The sequence below is a fragment of the Cynara cardunculus genome (assembly GCF_001531365.2).
Source record: "Cynara cardunculus var. scolymus isolate 2C chromosome LG 3, CcrdV1, whole genome shotgun sequence".
Taxonomy (NCBI): Eukaryota; Viridiplantae; Streptophyta; class Magnoliopsida; order Asterales; family Asteraceae; genus Cynara; species Cynara cardunculus.
In genome coordinates, this window is record NC_037530.1 from 7,526,532 (window position 1) to 7,551,069 (window position 24,538).

General features: G+C 30.7%; 2 protein-coding genes across 3 annotated transcripts; one reads left to right on the top strand and one right to left on the bottom strand.

Moving 5' to 3' along the window:
* Positions 1-3,041: 3,041 nt before the first annotated feature.
* LOC112509778 (cytochrome P450 90A1-like) lies at positions 3,042-7,425 on the top strand. The gene is made up of 8 exons (XM_025114918.1): positions 3,042-3,598; positions 3,966-4,115; positions 4,185-4,439; positions 6,408-6,494; positions 6,592-6,670; positions 6,793-6,899; positions 7,036-7,154; positions 7,225-7,425. Exons 1-8 carry the CDS (start codon positions 3,074-3,076, stop codon positions 7,343-7,345), a joined length of 1,443 nt encoding a protein of 480 aa, XP_024970686.1. The 5' UTR covers positions 3,042-3,073; the 3' UTR covers positions 7,346-7,425.
* Positions 7,426-18,336: 10,911 nt separating this feature from the next.
* LOC112510225 lies at positions 18,337-22,689 on the bottom strand. Of its 2 annotated transcripts, XR_003068909.1 has the most exons (4): positions 22,333-22,689; positions 21,986-22,248; positions 19,165-19,350; positions 18,337-18,724 (listed from the first exon to the last, which is right to left on the bottom strand). XR_003068909.1 is itself a non-coding variant. In XM_025115563.1 (3 exons), exons 1-3 carry the CDS (start codon positions 22,616-22,618, stop codon positions 19,270-19,272), a joined length of 630 nt encoding a protein of 209 aa, XP_024971331.1. In that variant the 5' UTR covers positions 22,619-22,689; the 3' UTR covers positions 18,936-19,269. The 2 variants fall into 2 exon arrangements, 1 of the variants encoding a protein (XP_024971331.1); XM_025115563.1 differs by lacking the exon at positions 18,337-18,724 and having other exon boundaries at positions 18,936-19,350.
* Positions 22,690-24,538: the final 1,849 nt, after the last annotated feature.

Here is a 24,538-nt window from a genome sequence, read left to right on the forward strand (position 1 = left end):
TAAAAAACGATGACTTACATGGAAAGAAGAACTGACGGGTGTTGAAGGAGGCTCGATAATTGTGTTGGATAATTAGGTTTTTTATTAGAAGAAAAGGGTAACATAGTCATTTTATATTTAGTCTCATGTTGTTCCATCTTTTTTTGGTGGAACAAAAGTTATTAAGTTTTGTCCCATGAAATTTAAAAATAGTTTCATCTTGTCCTATGTATTTTTTGTCCATGGCATTCCAAACATGGGACTATTTTTTTTATCCCGTCCCGTCCCATGTAGTCTGCATACCAAACACTTGTAAGTATTAAAAATAATCCTTACGTATTTATGATATTTAATAATATGACTAAAATAAAAAAAATTAATATTATGCTCGTTTTGAACATATTGACGAGACAATGGTAATGTTATAATTTGTAAAAAAAAGTAAACGTATTTCTTTTAAGTATTTTAGTTATTATACAATTATATATGTTAATATATAATAAATGTATAAAATGAAAACGAAAGAGTAAGAAAATAACTATTTATAACGGTGTAAAATGTAAAAAATTAATCAATTAGAAACTGTACAGTTTTCCATCATAAAGTTCATTTTTTTGCGTAAACTTCTTTTTAATTTATTTTTCTTCATTTTCTCTCTTAAAATAAACTTTACGTGGAAAATCTTTTTTCCACATAAAGTTTTTTTTGTAAACTTTGACTATTTGGAGAAAAAGATATTTATTAATTGCTAAAAAGTAAAACCAATTTAATGAATTGACTATTTAAGTAAATTTCCGAGAGAACCTTAATATCCTTTTATGGATATTTATTTAAATTTGTTGAAGTATTAAATTGATTAAATATTTTAACAATATAATACAAAATAAACAATGTTTTTAGTCCTTATGGTTTGTTAAAATTGCGACTCTCATTCCCGTGCTCTTGAAATCGAAGTTTTTGTCTATATGGTTCGTAATTCATGGTTGTTTTGGTCGTGCGTCTAACTCCGTTCATAGTTAACTCATGAAGCTCGGGAGACGAAATTAAAAAAAACAATGAATCTTATACCATATGAAAGAAAGCATGAACGAATTGTATTACATAAAGATGAAAACCATAATTTCAAAAACAAAAAGACGAAAACAACAGAATTTAATAAACATCAGGTATAAAAAACAACAGAATTTAATAAACATCAGGTATGAAAAACAACAGAATTTAATAAACATCAAGTATGAAAAACATAACTTACTGTATAATAAATGTTAGAATCTTGAAAATAGAGACTTTTTTTAAGGATGTTGAATTACCATAAAACTATCAAAAAAAAAAAAAAAAAAACAATCAATGTATTTTTTCCTTGTTTCGAAATTTAATTTTTGGAATTTTTTCTCTCTTTCAAATTCGGAGAATTAATTTTTCACTCATTTTTTTTTATTTTAGAAAATAGAATATATTGGAGTAAGAAAATATAAGATAACTTCGAAATCTTAATTTTCTTTATTTTAAAGATGCTAGTAGTAGTCAACTAGAATGGTACTCGCGTAATGCAACGATATATACATCTCGATTTTAATGTTCTATTTTATTATTTGTTTCTGTCGATGTTATAATACGATTTTATGTGTTTTTAAGAAATCAATAATAATTTTATTTTTAAATAAAATATAAATTTGAAGATACCATAAAAATTTGAAAAAAATATATCAATGTTAGTATCAAAATCAACTATTTAAAAGTTCTATTTTTTATGTAATTTCTTTAAATTTTTTATTATAATTCAATTTAAGTTTAATAATRAAATAATTTATTTTTGGTTTAATAATWWAMATTTTATAAAAATAATAATTAAGTATTCTGTTAGAACTCAATGATTATAATAATTACATTTTAGATTTTTATATTTAAAATGAGATGTTTATCCTGTATTTGATTATGTTTATCTGCAGTTAGTTACACGAATTCAGATATAAAGCTTTAATAAGTTGTACTTACGCACAATCTACTTGTAATCTTGAGTTTTAAGTAACATGAATTAATAAACAGTATTTTATGTATAAAAAGTGGGTTTTAATAGTTTTTGACAAATGCTTTATAATATAGTATAGATAAGCCAAAAAATGTCTGTTAGGAATTTATGTAAATGTTCACGGTTGATCGATATAGTTGATGAAGAAATGTATATTAATCAAACGATTGTTGATTGCGTCAAAAAAGAATATATATTAACAAAATTCATTTACATATCTTAACCGAATAAGACAAATATTTTCAAACAGTGGATTAATACAATCATCGATCGAGTAATGATATGCCGTCTATAAATTGACGTGTAATCGTGTATAGTGTATGTCATCGATCGATATAGTGTATTTAATCAACTAGTCATATACTATATGCAACATTCATGATGTTTTAGAAAATACAGTTCATTCTAATATGTGAAACACCAATCAATAAAAGTAATTAAAACATGATTATTTAAAGTTTAAAAAAATAAAATAAAATAAAATAAAAAATAGTCTGTTGTTTGATTTATGTACATAAAATGGTTAAAATCCAAGTTCAAATCAAATAAGAAATAAAAATCCCTCAGTGGCCACGGAAATTCAAATGCGATAACTGTAGGCTATCTGCAAAGCAAGTGATCGTACTAAAATTAATCGGCTCGCATAACGAGTTGGATATCCAGGTTAATAAAATAAATGATTAAAATTTTATTATCTAAAAATATTAAAATAATTATTGAAATAAATATACTTCCAAAATTATCCCGACATCAAATCACTCCTCCATCCTTATCACTTTGGACACCTCCCTTCTATTCCTTCCATGCACAAACGACTCGTGTGTGTTTCTTCCATTAATGCCTTTAAAAACTATATATATATATATATATATATATATATATATATATATATTTATTATTAAATTATTAATTTGTTTAACTAAAATAATGGTATTTAAATGGGTGATATAAAAGATATTGGCGAGGGTTGGTTTTTGGTGGTATTAATTGTCCCCAAAGAAAAAGGTAAAGAAGCAACCATATAACCCAAAAAACACACTCAAAAAACCTCTCAAATTAATAACAATGGACTCCTTTCTCTCCCTTCTCATTGCTCTCTCTCTCTCCACCATCACCTTCCTCCTCTTCCGAACAACCACCGCCGTCAGCCGTCGGAAAGTTCGTCTTCCGCCGGGAAACGTGGGTTTACCATTGATCGGAGAGACGCTGCAGCTGATATCCGCTTACAAAACCGAGAACCCGGAACCGTTTATCGATTCACGGGTGGCAAGATACGGGAGCGTGTTCACGACACACGTGTTCGGCGAGCGGACCGTGTTTTGTACTGACCCAGAAACGAACCGGTTCATTTTGCAAAACGAGGGAAGGTTGTTCGAGTCGAGTTACCCCGGTTCGATATTTAACTTGGTTGGGAGGCACTCTTTGTTGTTCATGAGAGGACCGCTTCATAGGAGAATGCATTCTTTGACTATGAGTTTTGCCAACTCCACAATCATTAAGGACCATTTGTTGGTCGATATAGACCGGTTGGTCCGACTCAACCTACAATCTTGGACCGGACGGATTCTACTCTTGGAGGAAGCCAAGAAGGTAGGTATACTACTTGGGTTTTTTTATGCTGTTTTAATTTCATAATAATAATAATAACGTGGCAGCTTTTTAAGTTGTACTTTGTGCATCAATCGTACCAATTTTACACAGTGGACTACGGGTCAAACCGGCTGAAGAAGGACGTTCAGTAAACAAAACCATGATTATATTTTAATGTGTTGATGAAAATATGAATTGTAAAGAGAGACATGAGGATGAATGATAGCACCATGTGCATGGGTTATGATCTTATGTAGTGACTTGGTGGAAGCTTCCATTCCAAAAGTGTTATGATCATCATTGTTCTAGATTTAGATTTGGATAACGACAACGTAAGTAGTAATCATCGTTTCTATCCAATGTACAGATAACCTTCGAGTTAACGTTGAAGCAACTGTTGAGCATCGAACCATGTGAGTGGACAGAGAATTTAAGGAAGATATACATGCGAGTCATTGAAGGCTTCTTTTGCATTCCGATTCCGATCTTCTCCCTCACTTATCGTCGTGCATTACAGGTATACATATATATATAACTGATACTGTCGTCATTTCTTTATGTTTATGGATTGAATTATTTAATGAAGGCAAGGAGAAGGGTGGCGGAGGCGTTGAGTTTGGTGGTGAAGGAGAGGCGAAGGGAATGGGAAATGGGGATGAAGAAGAATGATATGCTGACGGCGTTATTCGACAGTGGTGGTGGTGGAATTGGGTTTTCCGATGATGAAATTGTGGATTTCTTGGTGTCTCTATTGGTGGCAGGCTACGACACGACGTCAACCACCATGACTCTGGCCGTTAAATTCCTCACCGACACACCCATTGCGCTTGCTCACCTCAAGGTTGGCTCTCTTTATTAATATTCACTTTCAAAGGCCGAATTAGAGCTACCTCTAAAATTTAGCACCAAAATTTTAAAATTTCTAAAAAAAATTAATATTCATCTTTAAACGGTTTTTTATTTAATATTAATTATAATTTTAAAATATTATTTTTTTCGTTAAATATTTATTTTTTAAAAGTTGTCAAATGACAATCATTTTCGGAGTCTTATCCATATTTGAAGAAAAACGCCACTTTCTTTTACTTTCTTTAATTTAAAGGTAATTTTAAGAGAATTATTACACCAAAATATTGACTCAAAATTATCATTTTTTTTATTTTAAATAAGTTGTTGAAGATGTTATTACTATTACATCTAAGCTTTTGATTTATTGAAAATGATATTATAATTTATATAATATTAAAACATTAAAAATAGAATTAAAATAATAATATAGGCACTTTTTTTAAATAAATTAGAATAATAATAATAATATAAATATTTATCTTAAAACTTTCAAAATAAAAAAAATACACTTTTGTCTCGATAAAATAATTATATTACACATGTAAAAAACATGAAAATAGTGAAAATAAAAGTATAAACATTTAGAGTATTTCCAACCGTTTTTAAAATTGAGGAAAATCAAGAAAATAATGATTCTGAGCTTATATTTTGCTCCAAAAGTTTATTTTTAATTATTTTCAAAACGAAAGAAGTAAGAGAGAGAATGTTTTTGTTTCATACATGAATATCATCCTAAAAATGATTACCAGATGAGAATATCAATATAAAATTGTCTATTGAAAGTGTAGTTATCTATACTATATTATAAAACATTTGACAAAAACTCTTAAAAATCATTTTTTATGCATAAAGTACTGTTTATTAATGCATGTTACTTAAAACTCAAGATTACAAGTAGATTGTACGTAAGTACAACTTGTTAAAGTTTCATATCTGAATTCGTGTAACTAACTGCAGATAAACATAATCAAATACAGAATAAACATCTTATTTTAAATATAAAATATAATTAGGGTAATTATTGAATTTTAATAGAATACTTAATTATTATTTTTATAAAATGTTATATTATTAAACAAAAATAAATTATTTCATTATTAAACTTAAATGAAATTATAATAAATAAAAAGATTATATAAAAATTAAGAATTTTTAAATAATTGATTTGATATTAACACTGATATATATTTTTTAAAATTTTTATGACATCTTCAAATTTATATTTTATTCAAAAATAAAATTATTATTGTTTTCTTAAAAATACATAAAATCATATTAATCAAGATGTATCTCACTGTATTGCACGAGTACCCTTCTAAGTCACAATAGAATAAGTGATTTAGGGGCCGTTTACTAAACGTTTATCGAAAAGTGCTTACCGGGTAACTTTTCTTACCAGCTAAACATGACAAGAGTCAAAAATCTTACCCGGTAAGAATAATGATAAAGATGAAGAGTCTTACCCGGTAAGTGAGAGTAACGACTCTTACTCGGGTAAGTGCTTATCGGACAAATTGTTACATATGATATCATTTTGATGTACTAAAATCTTACTCGGTATGATAAATTATAATATTGACTCCTAAAACTATAAACATTTAGATAAACGAACCCTTAATAATTTAAAAAACATGAAAATAGTAACATGTGAAGGGAGGTATGATATGGGGGATCGTGTGGCACGAGAGTCGAAGGGCATTTATTCAACACTTTAGGCCTACGTTGACTTCATGACTTGCTAACATCATCTTTATTAAAACCATTTATATATTAAATATATTTTTTTTGCTTTTAATTGATAAATTAAAAGAACCCCAAAGCTCGATGCACAAATTGATGGTCAATGACACTACAATTATGAATCAATCGTTGCACGAATTCTATTATTATTTTATATTTCACATCTTTTAAATTAAAAAAAAATATTATTCCAATAATTCACATCAACTATTATTTATAGGAGGAACATGATGAAATCAGGGCGAAAAAGGCTACTTCTATGGCTCTCGAGTGGGAAGACTACAAATCCATGCCGTTCACACAATGCGTAAGTGAGACGTACAGTTTTAAAGAAACGTCTATCAACATTTCAAAAGCGATAGATTGTATTTCGGAAATTTTAATCTAAATCATTCTTTTTTTAGGTCATTAATGAAACGTTGAGAGTCTCCAACATAATTGGTGGCCTATTCAGGAGGGCAATGACTGATGTTGATATCAAAGGTACACTCGATACATATTTATTGACATATTTACTGCTTTTTACATAGAAAGTTACGCATGTTTTTGGTGTCAGAATTTGCAGCAATCGAATTATTAATTTTTTGAACGTATGTTTTAAATAGGTTATACAATCCCAAGAGGATCGAAAGTGTTTACCTCACTCCGGGCCGTCCATCTTGATCAAGACAATTTTAAAGATGCTCGTGTTTTCGATCCTTGGAGATGGCAGGTCTTTAATCCCCCTCTGGCCCTACCTTACGTTATTGATTCTAATGATTGTATTAAGTCAGTTTATCGATTTTAAACAACATTTAATTCATAATACGATAATACCAGCTCATTTCTGTAATTATTGTCATAAATAGAAAACGTCAGACCCAACAACCTTTATGCCATTTGGAGGGGGACCTAGGAGATGCCCGGGGTACGAGCTAGCCAGAGTCGCACTGTCTGTGTTCCTTCACCATCTCGTTACTCGATTTAGGTAAGCATTGGTACGTTTTCAAATTCAATTATGTATATATTAATTTGATTGACTATATTTTGTCTAAAAGTTGGGAGCCTGCTGAAGAAGATAAGTTGGTGTTCTTCCCTACGACAAGGACTCAGAAACGATATCCCATCATCGTGCGACATCGTAGTAACGTAGCCGAGCCCGAGCAATGTAGAGAATAGAGAGGAAATCTCTATATAGTTTTGGAAATTTTAAGATGCAAGAATATGTAATGAAAATTGTAGTTCCATACGACGTATTCAAATTTGAATACATATAATTTATAAAAATCTCTTTATAGATTATTTTGATTGTTTCATATTAGTTATATATTGTATATATATGTTATATAGACTTGGGATTATGTGAGACTAACGGTTTTTCGTGAGATCCGTAAGACCAATTCTTAACCTTTGGATTAGATCTACAATCTGAACATTCATAATTACAAAATTGCCATGAGACTTCTCAATAATMACAAAATTGTCACCGTGCAACTTTAGACCATTAGATGATTAGCTTATAAAGTTGATCAATGAACATAAATTGGTCTTACAGGTCTCACCAAAAACCTTTGGTCTCACGTGAACCCAACCATATATATATATATATATAGGGAAGATCAAATGTTAACGAATAACTTTGTGTTAACTTTGAAAACCATGTCAACCAATCAATTTTGTGATTATGAATGTTCACATTGTAGATCTAATCCAAAGGTTGAGAATTGGTCTTACGGATCTCACGAAAAACCTTTAGTCTCACATGATCTCAAATCTATATAACATATATATACAATATATAACTAATATGAAACAATCAAAATAATCTATAAAGAGATTTTTATAAATTATATGTATTCAAATTTGAATACGTCGTATGGAACTACAATTTTCATTACATATTCTTGCATCTTAAAATTTCCAAAACTATATAGAGATTTCCTCTCTATTCTCTACATTGCTCGGGCTCGGCTACGTTACTACGATGTCGCACGATGATGGGATATCGTTTCTGAGTCCTTGTCGTAGGGAAGAACACCAACTTATCTTCTTCAGCAGGCTCCCAACTTTTAGACAAAATATAGTCAATCAAATTAATATATACATAATTGAATTTGAAAACGTACCAATGCTTACCTAAATCGAGTAACGAGATGGTGAAGGAACACAGACAGTGCGACTCTGGCTAGCTCGTACCCCGGGCATCTCCTAGGTCCCCCTCCAAATGGCATAAAGGTTGTTGGGTCTGACGTTTTCTATTTATGACAATAATTACAGAAATGAGCTGGTATTATCGTATTATGAATTAAATGTTGGTTAATCATTATAAAAACTTGTTTTTTTAAATTTAGAATTTTATAAAGATAAGTGAACAAAGTTGAAAATGGTATTTAGGTAAAAAAATTATGTAACTCCCATATCATTAATTAATTGGGAGTTACAAAATCAAAAATTCTATGATTTTTGTTAATTTATTTTTGTTAATGTAAGAAAAATATGAACACAACTATATATATATATATATATATATATATATACCATTGTGTCAATACGAACAAAAATTGACATATATATGAACTTGGACTGCATAGCATTTATGAACACAATATGAACATAATAAGAATAACTGTTATACGAAAGTAAATGAATGGTTCATATGATAGAAGTAACATGAACACGATGGTTCATGATTCATAAAAGTCGGTAATATGACAATATGAAAATGAGTCGTGCATGTACTTCCATTTAAACATGTGAATTAGGTACGTATTTTAATAATTAAAGAAAAAAACTATCAATACAAGATGAATTATAAAAAACACAACACATCGTAATGAACATAATTTCGATTAAAACGAATCTAAAAAAAATAAAAATTTATTAACAAGACATTCGCTTTGGTTAATTTCTTTAATTTCCGACCTCGAACTCCAATTGTCATCATAAACCATTTTAATCTTCTCACTGTTGTCGATTTATTTTCCATAGCGTTTATCCATATTAGCTTGATCGATACCGAAATTTTTTACTACCTTGTTTTCTATGCGAATTAAAAACTGATAAAACAATGAACATGCAAGATCAAGATTATAAAAAATTAAAATATTAATATTATAAATGCATATTTTTTGGGATTTGATGATTTGTAACTCCCCAATAATTGTTTGGGAGTTACATATCATATCAATTTACTGAAATACCCTTGTAATTAAAATGTGAACATGACATAAACTTACAATAAGAATGGAATTTGATTGGTTGTCATGGTTTTCAAAGTTAACATAAAATTATTAGTTAACATTTGAACTTCCATACATATATATATATATATATATATATATATATATATATATTCAAATTTATAATTCCAAATTCTAAGTCGAGGTGTGACATACTGGGCCTCTTGGTTTAGACATGTCTAGTTTCTTGAAGGATATGGGCCATTTGGGCCCATAAATGATTTTTTTCAAAAGCTCGATTGAGTTGACTCGGCAGTCGGCACCATAACTCGGATTGGAGATATAATGCTTACGAAATCGTGAGCTTCTTATAATTTTTTAGTAAAAGTCACGACAACAAAATTAATTTTATAGGACGCCTAAAATGTAGAAGCGTGTTAAAAAGATATATTTTACGACTTGAGTTTTTAAGATCAAACTAAAAAACGTCTTCTCTAAAAGTGTTACTATATGTTTATAGGACGTTTTTAGGCATTTTAACATTTATAACGATTTTAAAATAAGGTGTCATATTAACAATTTTATATAACGTTATTTGGAAAAATGTTCTATAAACACAAGTGTCATATAAAAAGATGGGTTTATAGGACATATTTCAAAACTGTCATATAAATAGGTAATAGAATACTTTATTTTAAAAACGTCCTATAAACCTAATTAGTTCTATAAAAACATTCTATTAGGATGTGTAGACAATCTTGACGTCCTATAAAGCTAATTTTGTTGTAGTATCTTACTTATAACTTTATGTTTCCAATTGCAACGGGCTTAAGATAATGCATATGCACATATGTATAAAGCTGTATCTAAATCGAAAGAGTAAATTACAAATTTCGTACCTGTGGTTATATGTGAATTATGGATTTGGTCTCCTGAACGGAATAATTACATCAGTCATTGTGGTTTCACTTTTGTAACCGCTTGGGTCCCTTATCCTAACTCCCACTAACTGCAGCTCCATTAAGTCAGGGGCGATATTGTCTTTTTACTATTTTCCCTTAAAACATAAAAATAATATATATATATATATATATATATATATATATATATATATATAGGGACCTAATCAAATGAGAACTGATTAGTTTGTATTAACTGTGAAGTCCAATCTCAACCACAAATCAACGGATAAATTAGGAAATTAATAATTATGGTAGTTTGAGTTAAAATTATAATTAGAGGGCATATTAGGTATTTTTAAAAAAACTTCTCCCTCCTCTCTCCTCTCTCATCTCTCCGACTTCCAATCTCAGGCCTCCGGTGAAATCGGTATCACAGTATATCACAATGGATATCACATTGTGTATCTTTGTTTTTAAGGTTTGAGTTTGTATCATAGTTGGTATCACAATGGTATCACAATATATCACAATGGGTATCACATTGTGTATCTTTGTGATTACTTGGTATTTGCCGGATTAATGTTCATCGAAGGCCGGAGATTGGAGGTCGGATAGATGAGAGAGAAGAGGTGAGTTTTTTAAAAATACCTAAAATGCTCTCTAATTATAATTTTAACTCAAACTACCATAATTATTAATTTCCTAATTTTATCCGTTGATTTGTGGTTGAGATTAGATCTCACAGTTACCACAAACTAATCAGTTCTCCCTTTAATATATATATATATATATATATATATATATGAGACGTTTCATTTGCAAACCAGTTCATTCTAACAAAGTATTCAAACCGATCTCCATCATTCATTTCATTAAAAAAAATTATTTTCCTTTTTTTAAATTTATTTTGTAAAGGGTAGTTTAGGGTTTTAAACGTTTTTTTTTTGTTTTTTTTAATAAATTTTTATGTAGTTTATGCATGTGTGATTTTGTAGGATCTCATTGATTTATTTCGGTTACTGATTGGGGTATCGTCTTCTTCTTTAATGTATATTGTTCTCGTTCATGAAATGTTATTGTTGATTAGGATATTGTTCTTGGTCGAAATATGGAAAAAATCTATAGAAGAAATTCTGAAAAAATGGGTGTTACACGTTTCATGAACGAGATTTACATTAGTGATGTATTTGATGTTGTTGATATCATAGGTTTATCGAAGACAATGAGGTCGAATGATTTTGTATACTCTAAAACGACCAAAGATGATGTTGTGATGGGAAAGGATGACGGATTACCATCCTGATGAGGAGAGTAATAAGGTTATTTATTTATTTCATTGATCTTATGTTGTAGTATGTATGGTTTTTTTGTTGATTGTTGTTTTGTTTTTATGTAGATGGTATATCTCAATATATGGAAGAGGCTTCTAATGATAGTAAGGGGGTGTTTGAGATTGTTTATTTGAAACAACTTATGCTTTTCTACAAAAACACTTATCAACTTATTATAAGTCAGAAGGGTTTAATTTCTTCAAAAACTTCTTATCACCGGTTTGACACCGACATAAGTTATTTATCCAAACACTCAAAAATGTTTATCACCGGTGCCACACCGGATAAGTCAATAAGTTTTTTCTATAAGTAATCCCAAACACCCCTTAATTATTGGGTTCTCATAACTCTAATTAATTTTTAGAGTTGTTATATGTTTTATTGTAACATCCAATTTCTAATATGCCCAAATTAGTTGCTAAGTATATTTAATTATTAGGTTAAAAAGAATATTATGTGAGAAGTTGTGTTTCATGTTATGTCAAAGTGGAAAATTTTACTTAGTGTTTTAGTAATGTCCTTATAAGAGAACCTATGATTTAGTGGGAGTTTGGGTTTGAAATTTTAGAATTATACTTCTTAGGAATATATTAGAGGCTTTGGGAAAATTTCACGTCAAATAGATATGTAAAATTGATTTTTTTGGGAGATTTTCTCTAGAATATTTTTGTTGGATGTTATAGATTATCTCTTTATGAACGTGTAGGCGAAAACCTCATAGAAAACGGAGGTCCGAACGAWAAGTTATGAATATTTTAAGTGTTGATAGTCAAAATGGGTACCTAGCCGGGTCAACCAGACCCAACTCGGGTTTTTGCATAATAAATTGGATTTTTGGCTCATTTTTCATGTAATTTTGAGTCCAGAGCTCACACACACACGAGAGGTGCAATTTTCACACACATAAGCTCGATTCAACTCAAATCAAAGAGGCATTACAAGATCTTGGAAGGATTTGATCATCAAGTAAGGTATAATCCATTTTTGCACTTGTTCTTGGTTGATATTCTTGTTATATGGATTGCATGTTGAGATAGAGTTAKGGTTTCATATGGGTTTGATCTTAAGTGTATAAAATRAGTGCWTTTTAGTGTTTATGGCTTGAAATGATCATTAGATTCAATAGATTATCAAGATTTATGCAAGTTCATCACATGAACTTTGACTTGATTAAGTTAATGGTTTTGGAGATAATATAAATGATAAAATAAAGGTTGGATTTTGGTTATTTATGTCAAATATGTTATATTAAGTTGAGATTTAGAAGTTGAAATAATTTGGGATCGAAATGGTTTGATAAGAATGTATGAAAATGAGGATTTCGACTTAAGAATGCATTGAAAATGTGCAAACTTTGAAAAACTGTATAAAATCATAGAAAAATCAAAATATGAGGCCAATTTCATTTAGTTAGATAATTGAGTCTAGTTTATTTCTTATTTTATGATCAAGGCATGAATTCGATTTTAAAATGGGCAAAACAGTTCAGCATGCAGCAGTTGTACATAGAAATCTAAATAAAGTGTTCAAATATGATATGTGTATATCATGAGTTTCTTATATTGGTTGCTTATGAGATTTTGTACATCTACTCCAGGGGGTAATTAGGACATATTTTGATGTTTTGGAAGCATTCTAAGTGTGGTAGCTTGGACTCGCTTTGTGAGCTCATTTTGGAGCTTTTCGGTATTATACGGTTGTCCGGTGAGTTATATAGTTAATTGTTACATATTGTTTTGAACACATATATTTTCATAAGAATGTTTTTGGTCTTGAATTAAGTCACACAATCTTGACTTGTCTTTGATTCCGTCTCTTGATCTATTCCATATTACTATCTCGATACATCGGTTTGCTTTCTGGATCCGGCTTTGTTGTTTTGTTCCTTGAATTGTACGCCGTAGTACGGGTACTACTTCGTGTGGCATGCCGGAAGTTTATGGCGAAGTCAAGATCCCGGGTTGGACGGGTGAAACTTTTTGCGGTTGTGAATACTCATTGCTTAGAAAGGAGGAAGAACAATGAGTAGGGAACCTGGGCACATACCCGGTAGAGGAAGGCGGGCAGTGAGAGGTTTCCCGTAATGTACGGTTCTGACTCGGACTTTGGCATGAGCCCGGAAGGTGAAGGACGGGGTGATGCACTGTCTTCGTTATGATTACCAATTCGATCTCTTAGTTCTTAATATTTATTGGTATTGTAACGGTTGTTGAATATATTGGGTTGTTGATCTTGTTTCCTTGTTGTATTGAACATAATTGGTATGGTGATTTGAATATGAAATTGTATGATCTTAGCATTCGGTACGTAATTGTTCACTCGGTTTCTTGTAAGTTTCGGTTTGCATGTAGATGATGTCTTGAACTCTTTTATTGATAAGAGTTTATTATGTATGTTTATAAACATGTGCAATATTGATATGTAATACTTAACTATTTAACTCACTAAGCGTTGGTTACCATTTAAGTGGCAACCTCTCTCAGGAAAGAAGTCGGATAAAAAGAAAGAACTCGTTGTTTGACTTGAAGATTATCGGGGAACTTGAAGATTACGAACTTGCTTTTGGTAAATAGTAACTTATTTTCGTATCTCATAGTTGTAGTAGTGTAGCTTATATATAGTCTTATTCCGGTTATAAATATGCCCCGTATTCTTTTGCTACTTAATTTGGGTTGTAAGTAAAAAATCCGTTATATCCGGTTTGGAATTATGTTTAGGGTGGTTTTATCACTAAAATAGAACGGATATTTCGAAGTTTTTCTAGAAAATTAATATCTCATATTTTGAGGTTAATCAATGATAAGCAATTTCATTGTCTGCCTCTGGTCCATTTCATCGCCTACCTCTGGTCCATTTCATCGTCTGCCTCTGGACCATTTCATCGCCTGCCTCTGGTCCATTTCATCGCCTGCCTCTGGACCATCTCATCGCCTGCCTCTGGACCATCTCATCGCCTGCCTCTGGTCCATCTCATCGTCTGCCTCTGGTCCATTTCATAGCCTCTGGACCATTCATAGGCTCTGGTCCGTCCATAGGGGCTCTGGTTTTCCTCCAGATTTAGTCGTTTCAACAGCATCTTCAGATTTTCCATCCTTGACCCCGATTGTTTTGATAAAACTTTTAGAATAATTAAGATCAATTTTGGTTCTATCAATCAATAAATTATATTTTATTGGAGATTTTATAAAAATTGGTAACTTGGGGTTTCTTGAGTGAGATGTTACATTTATATTTTAATTTTCTTTTGTCAAGTTTGGTCATTTTGTTTCTTAAACCTCTAAGAACAAACTGATTTGAAGTAAGTGATTACATGAAATCATAGTTGAATTTTGATGATTGAAGGTGAAGATGATCTGATCATTGATTTCTTCTAGCTGCCTATTTTCTTTGTCTTCTCTCAACTAGGGGTGTTTACAGTCCGGTTTGGACGGTTTAAACCCTCATATCACAAATCAAATCGTGATAACGGTTTACAAAATTTTAAAAACGAGGGATTTGACAACAAGTGCCTAGATCGGACAAAAAAACGGTCTGGTCTAACCGATTTAGTCGGTTTGAGCCTTTTGTGGCTCTAAAAATTAAACTTAAAAAACATATATAATTTATAATTTTAAATTAAATATCTATTTTAATAAAACAAAATATCCAAACAAATAAATATAATAAGCAACTCTTGATTTCAAAATTCAAATATCTATTGGAATTCTTGACCACTTTAAGAGAGATGTTTTCTCCCCCACAACAATACAGGAAGATGGAATCCGATTTTTAGTTGTTTTTAACACATAAGTGTGTGCGTGTACAAGCACACACACATAGATGACCCATTTACGAACTCAACCATTGGTACAAAGCAGTTAATTGAAAATTTTATGAAATGAAGAGGGTTTATTTATTACCATTTGGATATTTACGGAAGATTATCATTGTTCATTTATCATGATCAACGCTTTATATTATAAAACAACCAAGATATTCATTCGGTTAGATGGATGGTCGAGATTAATTTGCAAAGTTTGTACTAATATGACGGTTTGTAAGCGATCCGTTCTCAAACTATAAGGAATCAATGTGTTTGCCTAACAAAAACAAGGGGATTCAGGGTAATGGAAGAACAGAAAAAACCATGTCTTAGATGGGGGAGAAAATCAAGGGATGAGATTTTTCATGATTATCCTCTTCAAGGGTTTTCAGGTAAACATGTATGGATGGATTGTTATGAAAATGTTAAGTTGTCTTTGGATGCTCAAGAGTTTGTGTTCAAATACGTCATCGAGTCTAAAGGAGGAACGGTACGAAGGTTTTATAGTCTGAATGGGCTCCGATCCTGTCGCTGAAGTGCAACACAGACCTGTAAGTATTCTAATATTAACGGTTTGAGATGGATGAAGATATGGAAGAGGCAATTTTTGATATGTGAAGAAGACGTTGATTGTTTTGAAGCTTTTCAAAGTCTCGTGAAATCGATGTTATTTCAATTTCTATGTTGGATCAGCTATTTTGTGACAACTATTTCCATTTAAAATATTGTCTCATGTTGTACGGATTCAAATGCTTTGACTTTTGAATCATCAAGTATTATTTGATACATTTCTATTTAAACTATGTTTATTTGATATATTTTTATATAAACGTAACAATCAAAATCTGATTGATAGAAATTTTAACAATATATGTGGTTTAAACATGAATTTGGCATTCATTTAAAATATGAATACACACACATACATAGGGGCCTAATCAAATAAGAATTGTTTTGTTTGTGTTAACCGTGAGATTTAATTTCAACCGCAAATCAAATGTTAAATTATAAAATTAATAATTTTGGTAATTTTAACTTAAAATATTAATAAAGGATATTTTAGGGATTTTAAAAATATCATCTCTCATATCTTCTCTTTCCTCTCTCCTGCTAATCTTATTCGGCGAACCTTATTCCGATTAACCTTATGTGAACACAAGATAAACACTGTGATACTTACAAACGGTATTCACTTTGATACCTAGACATACATACATGATGCACAATGTGATATTCGTTGTAAAAACAATGAAAATAATGAAAATGCATGTTATGATACATTTTATAAAACAAATAAAATACATTGTGATACACGTGAAATATTGTGAACGTTATCACTATAATATACTTTGATTCACAAATGTATTTAAAATACGATTTATATTAGGTAATTGATATACTTGGTAAATAATTTTAATCAAATATTTTTTTCTAAAATATTTTGATTAGTTGTCAAAAATAGAATTACTATATTATGCTTTTAACTTATTTAAAAAATATCTGTAAATATTTCAAACGACTGGTTCACATTATACCTAACGGTTACCACAAACTAATCAGTTATTTCTTGAATGGGCCCCTATATTGGAGCTCATTCAAAATATAACTGATTAGTTTGTGGTAATCGTGAAATCTAATGTAAACCACTCGTTTAAGATATTTAAGGATATTTCTTAAATAACCTAAAATAGTAATATATTAATTCAATTTTTGAAACTAATCAAAATATTTAATTAAACTTTTTTGGAAAATATTTAATTAAAATTAGTTACCTAATATATCAATTACCTAATATGCATCGTATTTTAAAGACGTTTGTATATCAAAGTGTATTATAGTGATAACATTCACAATGTTTCACGTGTATTACAATGTATTTTTTTTGTTTTATGAAATGTATCATCAGGCCCGTACCTGACATTTTATAGGCCCTGTGCGAACGTAAAAACGAGGCTCACTGTAAGAAAAAACAAGAATTTTAGCAACGACTTTTGTAGTAGCTAAAAGTCTATTTATCATCAGAAAGAGTATATAACAACATATCGTCGCTATAACTTGTGGCGGAAACATGTCATTGCTAAAAGACGCATCGTCAAAACTTATTTTTTTTTTTGTAGTGAACCTTGATAATTACGAAAAAGAATTCAATAAATGTTTTTTCATTATTACAAAATTGAGTACAAGAAATGCTAAAAATATACAAGAAATGCTAAAAATAAATAATTTTAACAAGCACATGATCTTAACGTTGAATTGTTGAAACACGAAACAGTTAAGCATATAGAGATATCAATAACCAATATCATTGGACCTTATTGGAGATAAAAAAAAAACAGATTAGAGAGGCGATAAACAATAACATATAATGAATGACCAATTAAATTTTTTTTTGTCTCCAATGTTATTAGTTGATATATTTTTGGGCATTTATTATTACTAAATTCTTTTTACCTCTTATTATATTCTACAATTTTTTGGTTATTTAATTTATTAAAAAAATTTAGACTACTATTGTATTTTAAGGGAATATTTTGGGCCCCTGATATTTTTGGGCTCTGGACGTGCACCTATGTCGCTCTCCCCCCAGGGATGGCCCTATGCATTTCTATGCATTTTCGTTATTTTCATTGTTTTATAAAAGATATCAAATTGTGCATCTTGTATTTATATCTGAGTATCACATATCGTTTGTAAGTATCACAATGTGTATCTTGTGTTCATATAAGATTCATCAGAATAATGTTCGCCGAATAAGATTCGCCGGAGAGAGGAAAGATGAGAGATGAAAGGAGATATTTATAAAATCCCTAAAATGCTCTTAATTAATATTTTAAGTTAAAATTACTAAAATTATTAGTGATGAAATTGAATTTCATTTGATTAGGGTTATATATATATATATATATATAATATTGATATAACGTAAAAAAAGTAATTCGTATACAAAAATGGTTGTAGCTTTGGGGACGGTAACTACCATAAATAAAAAGAAAAACAGGAAGCGCCAAGAAGCAAAAAGAGTAGGCCCCCCATGATTCCCTCTCCCTCTCGCGACAAGGCCTCATGCCTTTTCTGACCCACTTCCATCACCATGTTTGTAACTCCTGCATAAAAACTTGTACCATACCATTATTCTATTTTCCTTTTCTTTTCTATCTACTCACCTAATTCTGCCTTCTTTCTTTTTGCATTTCTAAAACAAGCTTGTTAACACCATCAACATACACACACACACACAAAAATTGTGAGACACTCATCAAACCCCACACTTGTACCCCCAAAAATAATTCTTCATAACTCCATAGTTTACATACATTCCTCGTTACCGTTCTCCTTCGGATGACCTGCAACAACGAAAAAACGATGTAGTTTTGATAATTGGAAATGGGTCCATAAACATCTCGCTATCTGGACTATATCTTACAAGTTAAGGAGAAAATAGCAGATAGCAAGATGGTTATGGGGTAGCATATGCACATGGTCACGACTGAAATTAAATTGGTTCAATAAAAGGACAGGGAATAGGAAAGAGAGATTCGTTTTAGATTTTTTTGCAGACAGACATGTACAATTCAATTATGCATGTGGGGTTTAATCACATTCTCATTTTCACTTGTGCGGTGCAACTTCATGTTGCATCATGATTTCAGACACATTTTCATACACTAAATTGTATGTATGGTACAACCTCATGGTGCATGAGGATTCAGTGTAACAACAGTTTGATTCTTGATGCATCATTGATTTGTACTGTACAAGTTCATGATCCTTAATGGGATGGTACCTGCAACTTGGATGTGGGGAGCTTGGGGTCACCACTGAAATAGTGTTTTAACTCCATCCCATTTGGTAAGAATAAGATGAGAACTGTTGTGTCCTTTTTTTCTCTTTAGTTTTGTAGTTTCACTTTGACTCTTGCGTCGTGAAGAATCTTGGAGTACCGTTTGAACCCGTTCTTGAATGTCGACACCTGCAATTGCAAATTCAAAACTACTAAATTATACGACACTAATTACATGACTAATCATACCAACAAGATTTCGAAATCGTATATCTCTATCAACTTACAATGGGTCTGACTACCGGAAAGTTATAGGACACAAAACACGATCACTTGAAGCCGAATATGTTATATGTTAAGTCAAAATCGAAAATTTGAATTTAAGTCTACAATTTGGACATTCTTTTTGCGTTCCCCAACATTATTTGTTGTAATTGGCACGTTAAGAGGGTCCCTTCGTCTATTATTGGAGTCTAATGAAAGCAAAACCAATGAGTTTTATATCAAAAGTTAGAGTACATATTATGAATATAAAATATTATTTACAAGAGTGGTGGCTGATTGGTTTGAGCTTGACTCCAAAGATCAAAAGCATCAGGAGATCTCAGGTTAAAATTCAAGGAAGAATAAAAACCCCCTTGTGACCAAGGAGGTTCAAATGCGGTGACTTCGAGCTATCCACAAAGCAGGTTGTCGTCCTGGGATTAGTCGACTCACATAGCGGGTTGGATGTCGAGGTTAATAAAAAAAATATTATTTATAAATCATAGAAAGAATAAATAATAGTTATAGTCCTAGCACCAAAGGTCAACCTAATTAAAAAAGAAAGTTGAATCGAATACTGTAATGCTTTTTCAATCATGATTTAGAATCTCTCAACGACAATGTTTATAAATTTTAAATTGAAAAATTTCATTGTTGTGGAAGATTAACATGAACAATAACATAACATGAATCAAATACAAAACCTCTTGTTACATAACTTACTAGTTGTGTATCAGTGCAATGCGGCGGGAACCGTGAATTTTAACGATTTTGAAATTTCATTGGTTTTATTAGAGAAGAGTTAACGATGATATAAGTTACACTTGGTCTTTACATATTAATACAATTTGAATAAATAAGAGTTATGATTCCAAGTACAGTCTATCGATAAAAAAATTGTATGACAGTTTAAAATTCAATATATTTAAAATCCAACATATATAAATGACTCCACAAATGTGTTCGATTTATACCAAGACCAAAGAATCAAGAGATCGAGAGCGAAACCGAGAGTTCTAGAGCAAATTGAATAGGAAATGAATGAGAGAACTTCTAATAATTCATGGTGAATATCAGTTTGAATCTCACCTTGGGAGATGGGAAGAAGACATAGAGGTATGAGAATGTGAAGAGATGAGTAAAAGGTGTCAAAAATATCTTGAAAACATAAAAAGAAAATGTAATAATGTGTATTGGTAACTTGTATTATATTTATTTTAATTCTAGATTAAGAGATTTTAATATTGAATGCATAAAATAGTAGTACTTAATGCATTATGAGTTGTTTTTAAGACTTTGTGCATAAATGTATAGTACTTTATGCATTAAAAATTGTTTTTAAGACTTTTGATAAATTTGGTTTATAAGATAGTATAGATATAGATTAGATCGGTTTTTGTTGTTGAAATATTCTTATATTACTCTATTTTCAAGTTAATTTACTTGTTCAATCAATCATTTTTACCCACTATAAATGTGTCAAAGCATTATAAACAAGTTCTCAATGCATATAAATGTTTATAAGATTCCAATTTTTATATCTTTTATAAACAATAAAAATTAAAGCTTGAAAAGTTTTGAAAACTCATGTTACCCTTTACATATGAAAGGGACCAAATTTTGAAAATTCACATACTTATCTCAAATTAAAATTCAACTTATCGTCGTTTAATTAAACAAATTATATCAAAAAATGGGTATTTTATTTCTAATACCCACTTTTGATATATATAGAGAGAGAAAAAAAAGTTCAAACAAGAACACATATGATTTGTTCAAATATGAGAACATCTGTAAAACCATCATATTATGCTTTAATTCACAATTTTAAAAGGATTGTTGAAGAAATGTAATATTAAATAAATATTCACCATTTTTTAGAAACATCAAAAGCATGAAGGAGTAAAACGAGAAAAACTGTAAATAAAGCAAACGATTGTGAATGTAATTTATCACTGGTTTTTGATTTATCACAACATTACGACATTATTATCACAGCAAAATCAAATCACATGAAATATTTGATTTTATTGTGATAATGTTGTGATAAATTAAAAACTAATGATGATCACGTCCACAATCATCAGCTTGTATGTTTATCATGTAATTTATAGTTTTTTTTCCACATTTTACCTGTAAATGCAATTTATTATTATAGACGTATAAGTTATCAATACATTTGAATTTTATAAACAAACTCATAACCAACTTATAAAGATGTTCAAATTTAATAGATGCACCACGTGATCTTTAGATTTTATTTAATTACAAATTATAACGTTTGTTAAAAAATGTCAAGAATGAATCATGGTCAAAAATGGCGAACAGAAAAGGGTTTAAGCCGTAGTGGTTCCCACACCCAACGCAAGTTGCATTGGTCCCTAATTTTATTAATTTAAAAAAAAACTGTAGATTATTAATCTTAAAACGTTATTTAAATTTCGAATTACTTTTTGGAAAAAGAAATCCAGCGTTTCATATGCTTCATAGGGTTGTACGTTGTGCATGAATATTTGAACAATGATATTTAATAAAATAAATAAATAATGTTTTGACTTACAGCTTCGATATCAATTTTGTAAACCAGAAGCTTCCGTCGTTCTCTGCAACTAGTTCGATATGCGACCACGATGTGACCGATCGCCAACGCCAGCGAGCACACAAACAACGCCACCTCCGTCGCTCCAACACCAACACTCCCGCCGCCGAACACATACGACGCCTTAATAGACACAAACAACAACGACGCTACGGAACAAACCGTCGTTATTCCCAAGTACGGACCCGTAGATAGCCCCGGCCCGTCGCAGAATCCATATACACCTGCACATATTTGCAAACATCCGTTCAGATCACGGTTTCTTCGTCAATTGTACTAAAAAAGTGTTGTGCAGGAAAGTAACATACAGAGGATGATGGCGGATCTGATTATTGAGATGATAGGGATATCAATAAGCGAGTATCTGTAATCATAATTGGTGAAATGAGAAGAGAGCGTCTGGAGGAAGGAGAAAGCTGGACCGTCTAACGACGATGAAAGGGACGCCGATAACAGAGCAGTCGGAAGGAGAAGATCGGAGACGGCTAAAAGAATGGGAACAGAGAAGAATAGAAACGATATAATCATGGTTATCAAGAAGAAGAGGGTCCTGAATCCTCTCAAGGCTCTCTTATCCTTGAAAACCCCCATCATTTTGATGCAAAATGGGTTGAATGAATGGATATTTGGGTGGAGTTGAGATGAGAATTAGAGAGCTAAGTAATGAGTTGGAAACGTAAAAGGGGAGGTATGGGGGTCAAATAGAGCAACCTCTTTCTCTCTCTCTCTCTCTCTAACATTCAAATTAAAATATAATTAAAACGGTTTATCACCTAATCATCTTATTATGCACTCTTATCGAATTTGGATAGGAAAAAGAGGAAATGGAAAATAATTTTTTTTTTATTAACCTAGATATTCAACCCGCTATGCGAGCCGAATAATTATAGGACAACCACCTGCTTTACAAATAGTTCGGAGTCACCGCATTTGAACCTCAGTGGCCACAAGAAGATTTTTATTTCTCCTTGGATTTGAACATGGGACTTCCAGGTATTTTTGATCTTTGGAGTCAAGCTCAAACCAATCAGACATCACCTTTGTGGTTAATTATTTTTATTTGTTTTATTGAAACGGAAGAAAAATGAAGGAAAGGAAAACGAAGAATTTTTTCTTTCAAGTTTTTAAACATGAAAGAAAAGAAAGAACGAGTGTTTTTTTTTCTTCCAAATATACCCTTTGAAACTGTTATAATTTCTTTCGTTTCCTTTCTTTCTATTTTAGTTCACGTCTGGAAGGAAAGTTTTGGGAGGAAAATTATGAATTCCTTCCTTCCGTTTATTTCTCTTTATAAAAAAGGTTTCGAGAACACGAGTTTCTTTTACTTTCCTCTTATTTCCATCTGTTTATTTTTCTTTCCTTCGGAAAAAAAAGGTTTCAAGAACACAACGTTTAGATCATCTCCAACAGATTTTTCAATAATTTATCTGAAATTAGAGAACCGAAAGTCAAAATCTTTAAAATGAATTAAATTCAACTCCAACAACAGATTCTCTATTTTAGAGATTTCACCACTAATTATTTTATTTAAATATTCTAAAATTTTATATGATGGAATGAATAAAAAAACTCAAATTATGCATCCTTGTCCTCTAGTGAAAGTTTTAGAAAATTCTCTATATTTGGACTTTTATCTGTGTTTCTCTATTTTAGAAAACAAGATATAGAATCTTTTGGAGCCATATAGAAAACAACAACTTCATTTTCACTATTTTAGAGAACCTGTTGAAAATACTCTTAATTACTTTCTCCAACATCAGAAAATTCCGTTTTTTTTATTTAACTTTTTTCTTTTTGAATTATTTTTTTATTTGAGTAAAAAGTTGATTATTGACAATCTCAACCGGTATCACATATAACCTACTTTTAAAGATACCAATAGAATGTATTATTAAAAATAGAAAATTCAAAAGGAATATAGGAGTAGGGTGGTACTGTTTTACTACATATACAAAAATAACCAAATATAGGAGATGGGGGGTATAAACAAGTTTCTCAAAAATGGATCATCTCGTAAACATTTGAATCAAAAGTTGTCTGGTTGGAAACAACATTCTCCATCATTTCTATTTTGTCTTGTCTTTTTCTCCTCTAAACCTACATCAGAATTTAACGTCATATGTTAAATGCATTACTCAACTACTTTTTTTTAATTATTTGGTATTTGGATTAATTTATGTGTACCGACTAATCATTTGGGGGTGACCATGGGTTATTGTAGGTGAACCTCTATGGCCACAAGCGATATGACAGATTTGAACCAAGGGAATAGATGTGTATAGAATGTCCTCTGATCCAATTACAACCGGCTGATCATGATTAAATATCCAATTATAACTGGATTGGATCGAATCCAAAATTTCAGCATCTGAATTCGATCGGTTAGTCTTAGATTGCATTGCAAAGTCCAATAAAACCAAAAATGATCCAACCTGATTACCGTACGATGGATAATCATCCAATTACTATCCAATATATATATATATATATATATATATATATGTGTGTGTGTGC

Excerpts from the sequence above, each read along its gene's own strand:
- LOC112510225 (XM_025115563.1), bottom strand. The coding sequence starts at position 22,618 with ATGATGGGGGTTTTCAAGGATAAGAGAGCCTTGAGAGGATTCAGGACC. Across the intron at positions 22,249-22,332 it reads CAGATCCGCCATCATCCTCT|GTGTATATGGATTCTGCGAC; the intron begins GTATGTTACTTT and ends AAATATGTGCAG. Across the intron at positions 19,351-21,985 it reads ACAAAATTGATATCGAAGCT|GTGTCGACATTCAAGAACGG; the intron begins GTAAGTCAAAAC and ends TTGCAATTGCAG.
- LOC112509778 (XM_025114918.1), top strand. The coding sequence starts at position 3,074 with ATGGACTCCTTTCTCTCCCTTCTCATTGCTCTCTCTCTCTCCACCATC. Across the intron at positions 4,116-4,184 it reads CTTATCGTCGTGCATTACAG|GCAAGGAGAAGGGTGGCGGA; the intron begins GTATACATATAT and ends TATTTAATGAAG. Across the intron at positions 6,495-6,591 it reads CCATGCCGTTCACACAATGC|GTCATTAATGAAACGTTGAG; the intron begins GTAAGTGAGACG and ends TTCTTTTTTTAG.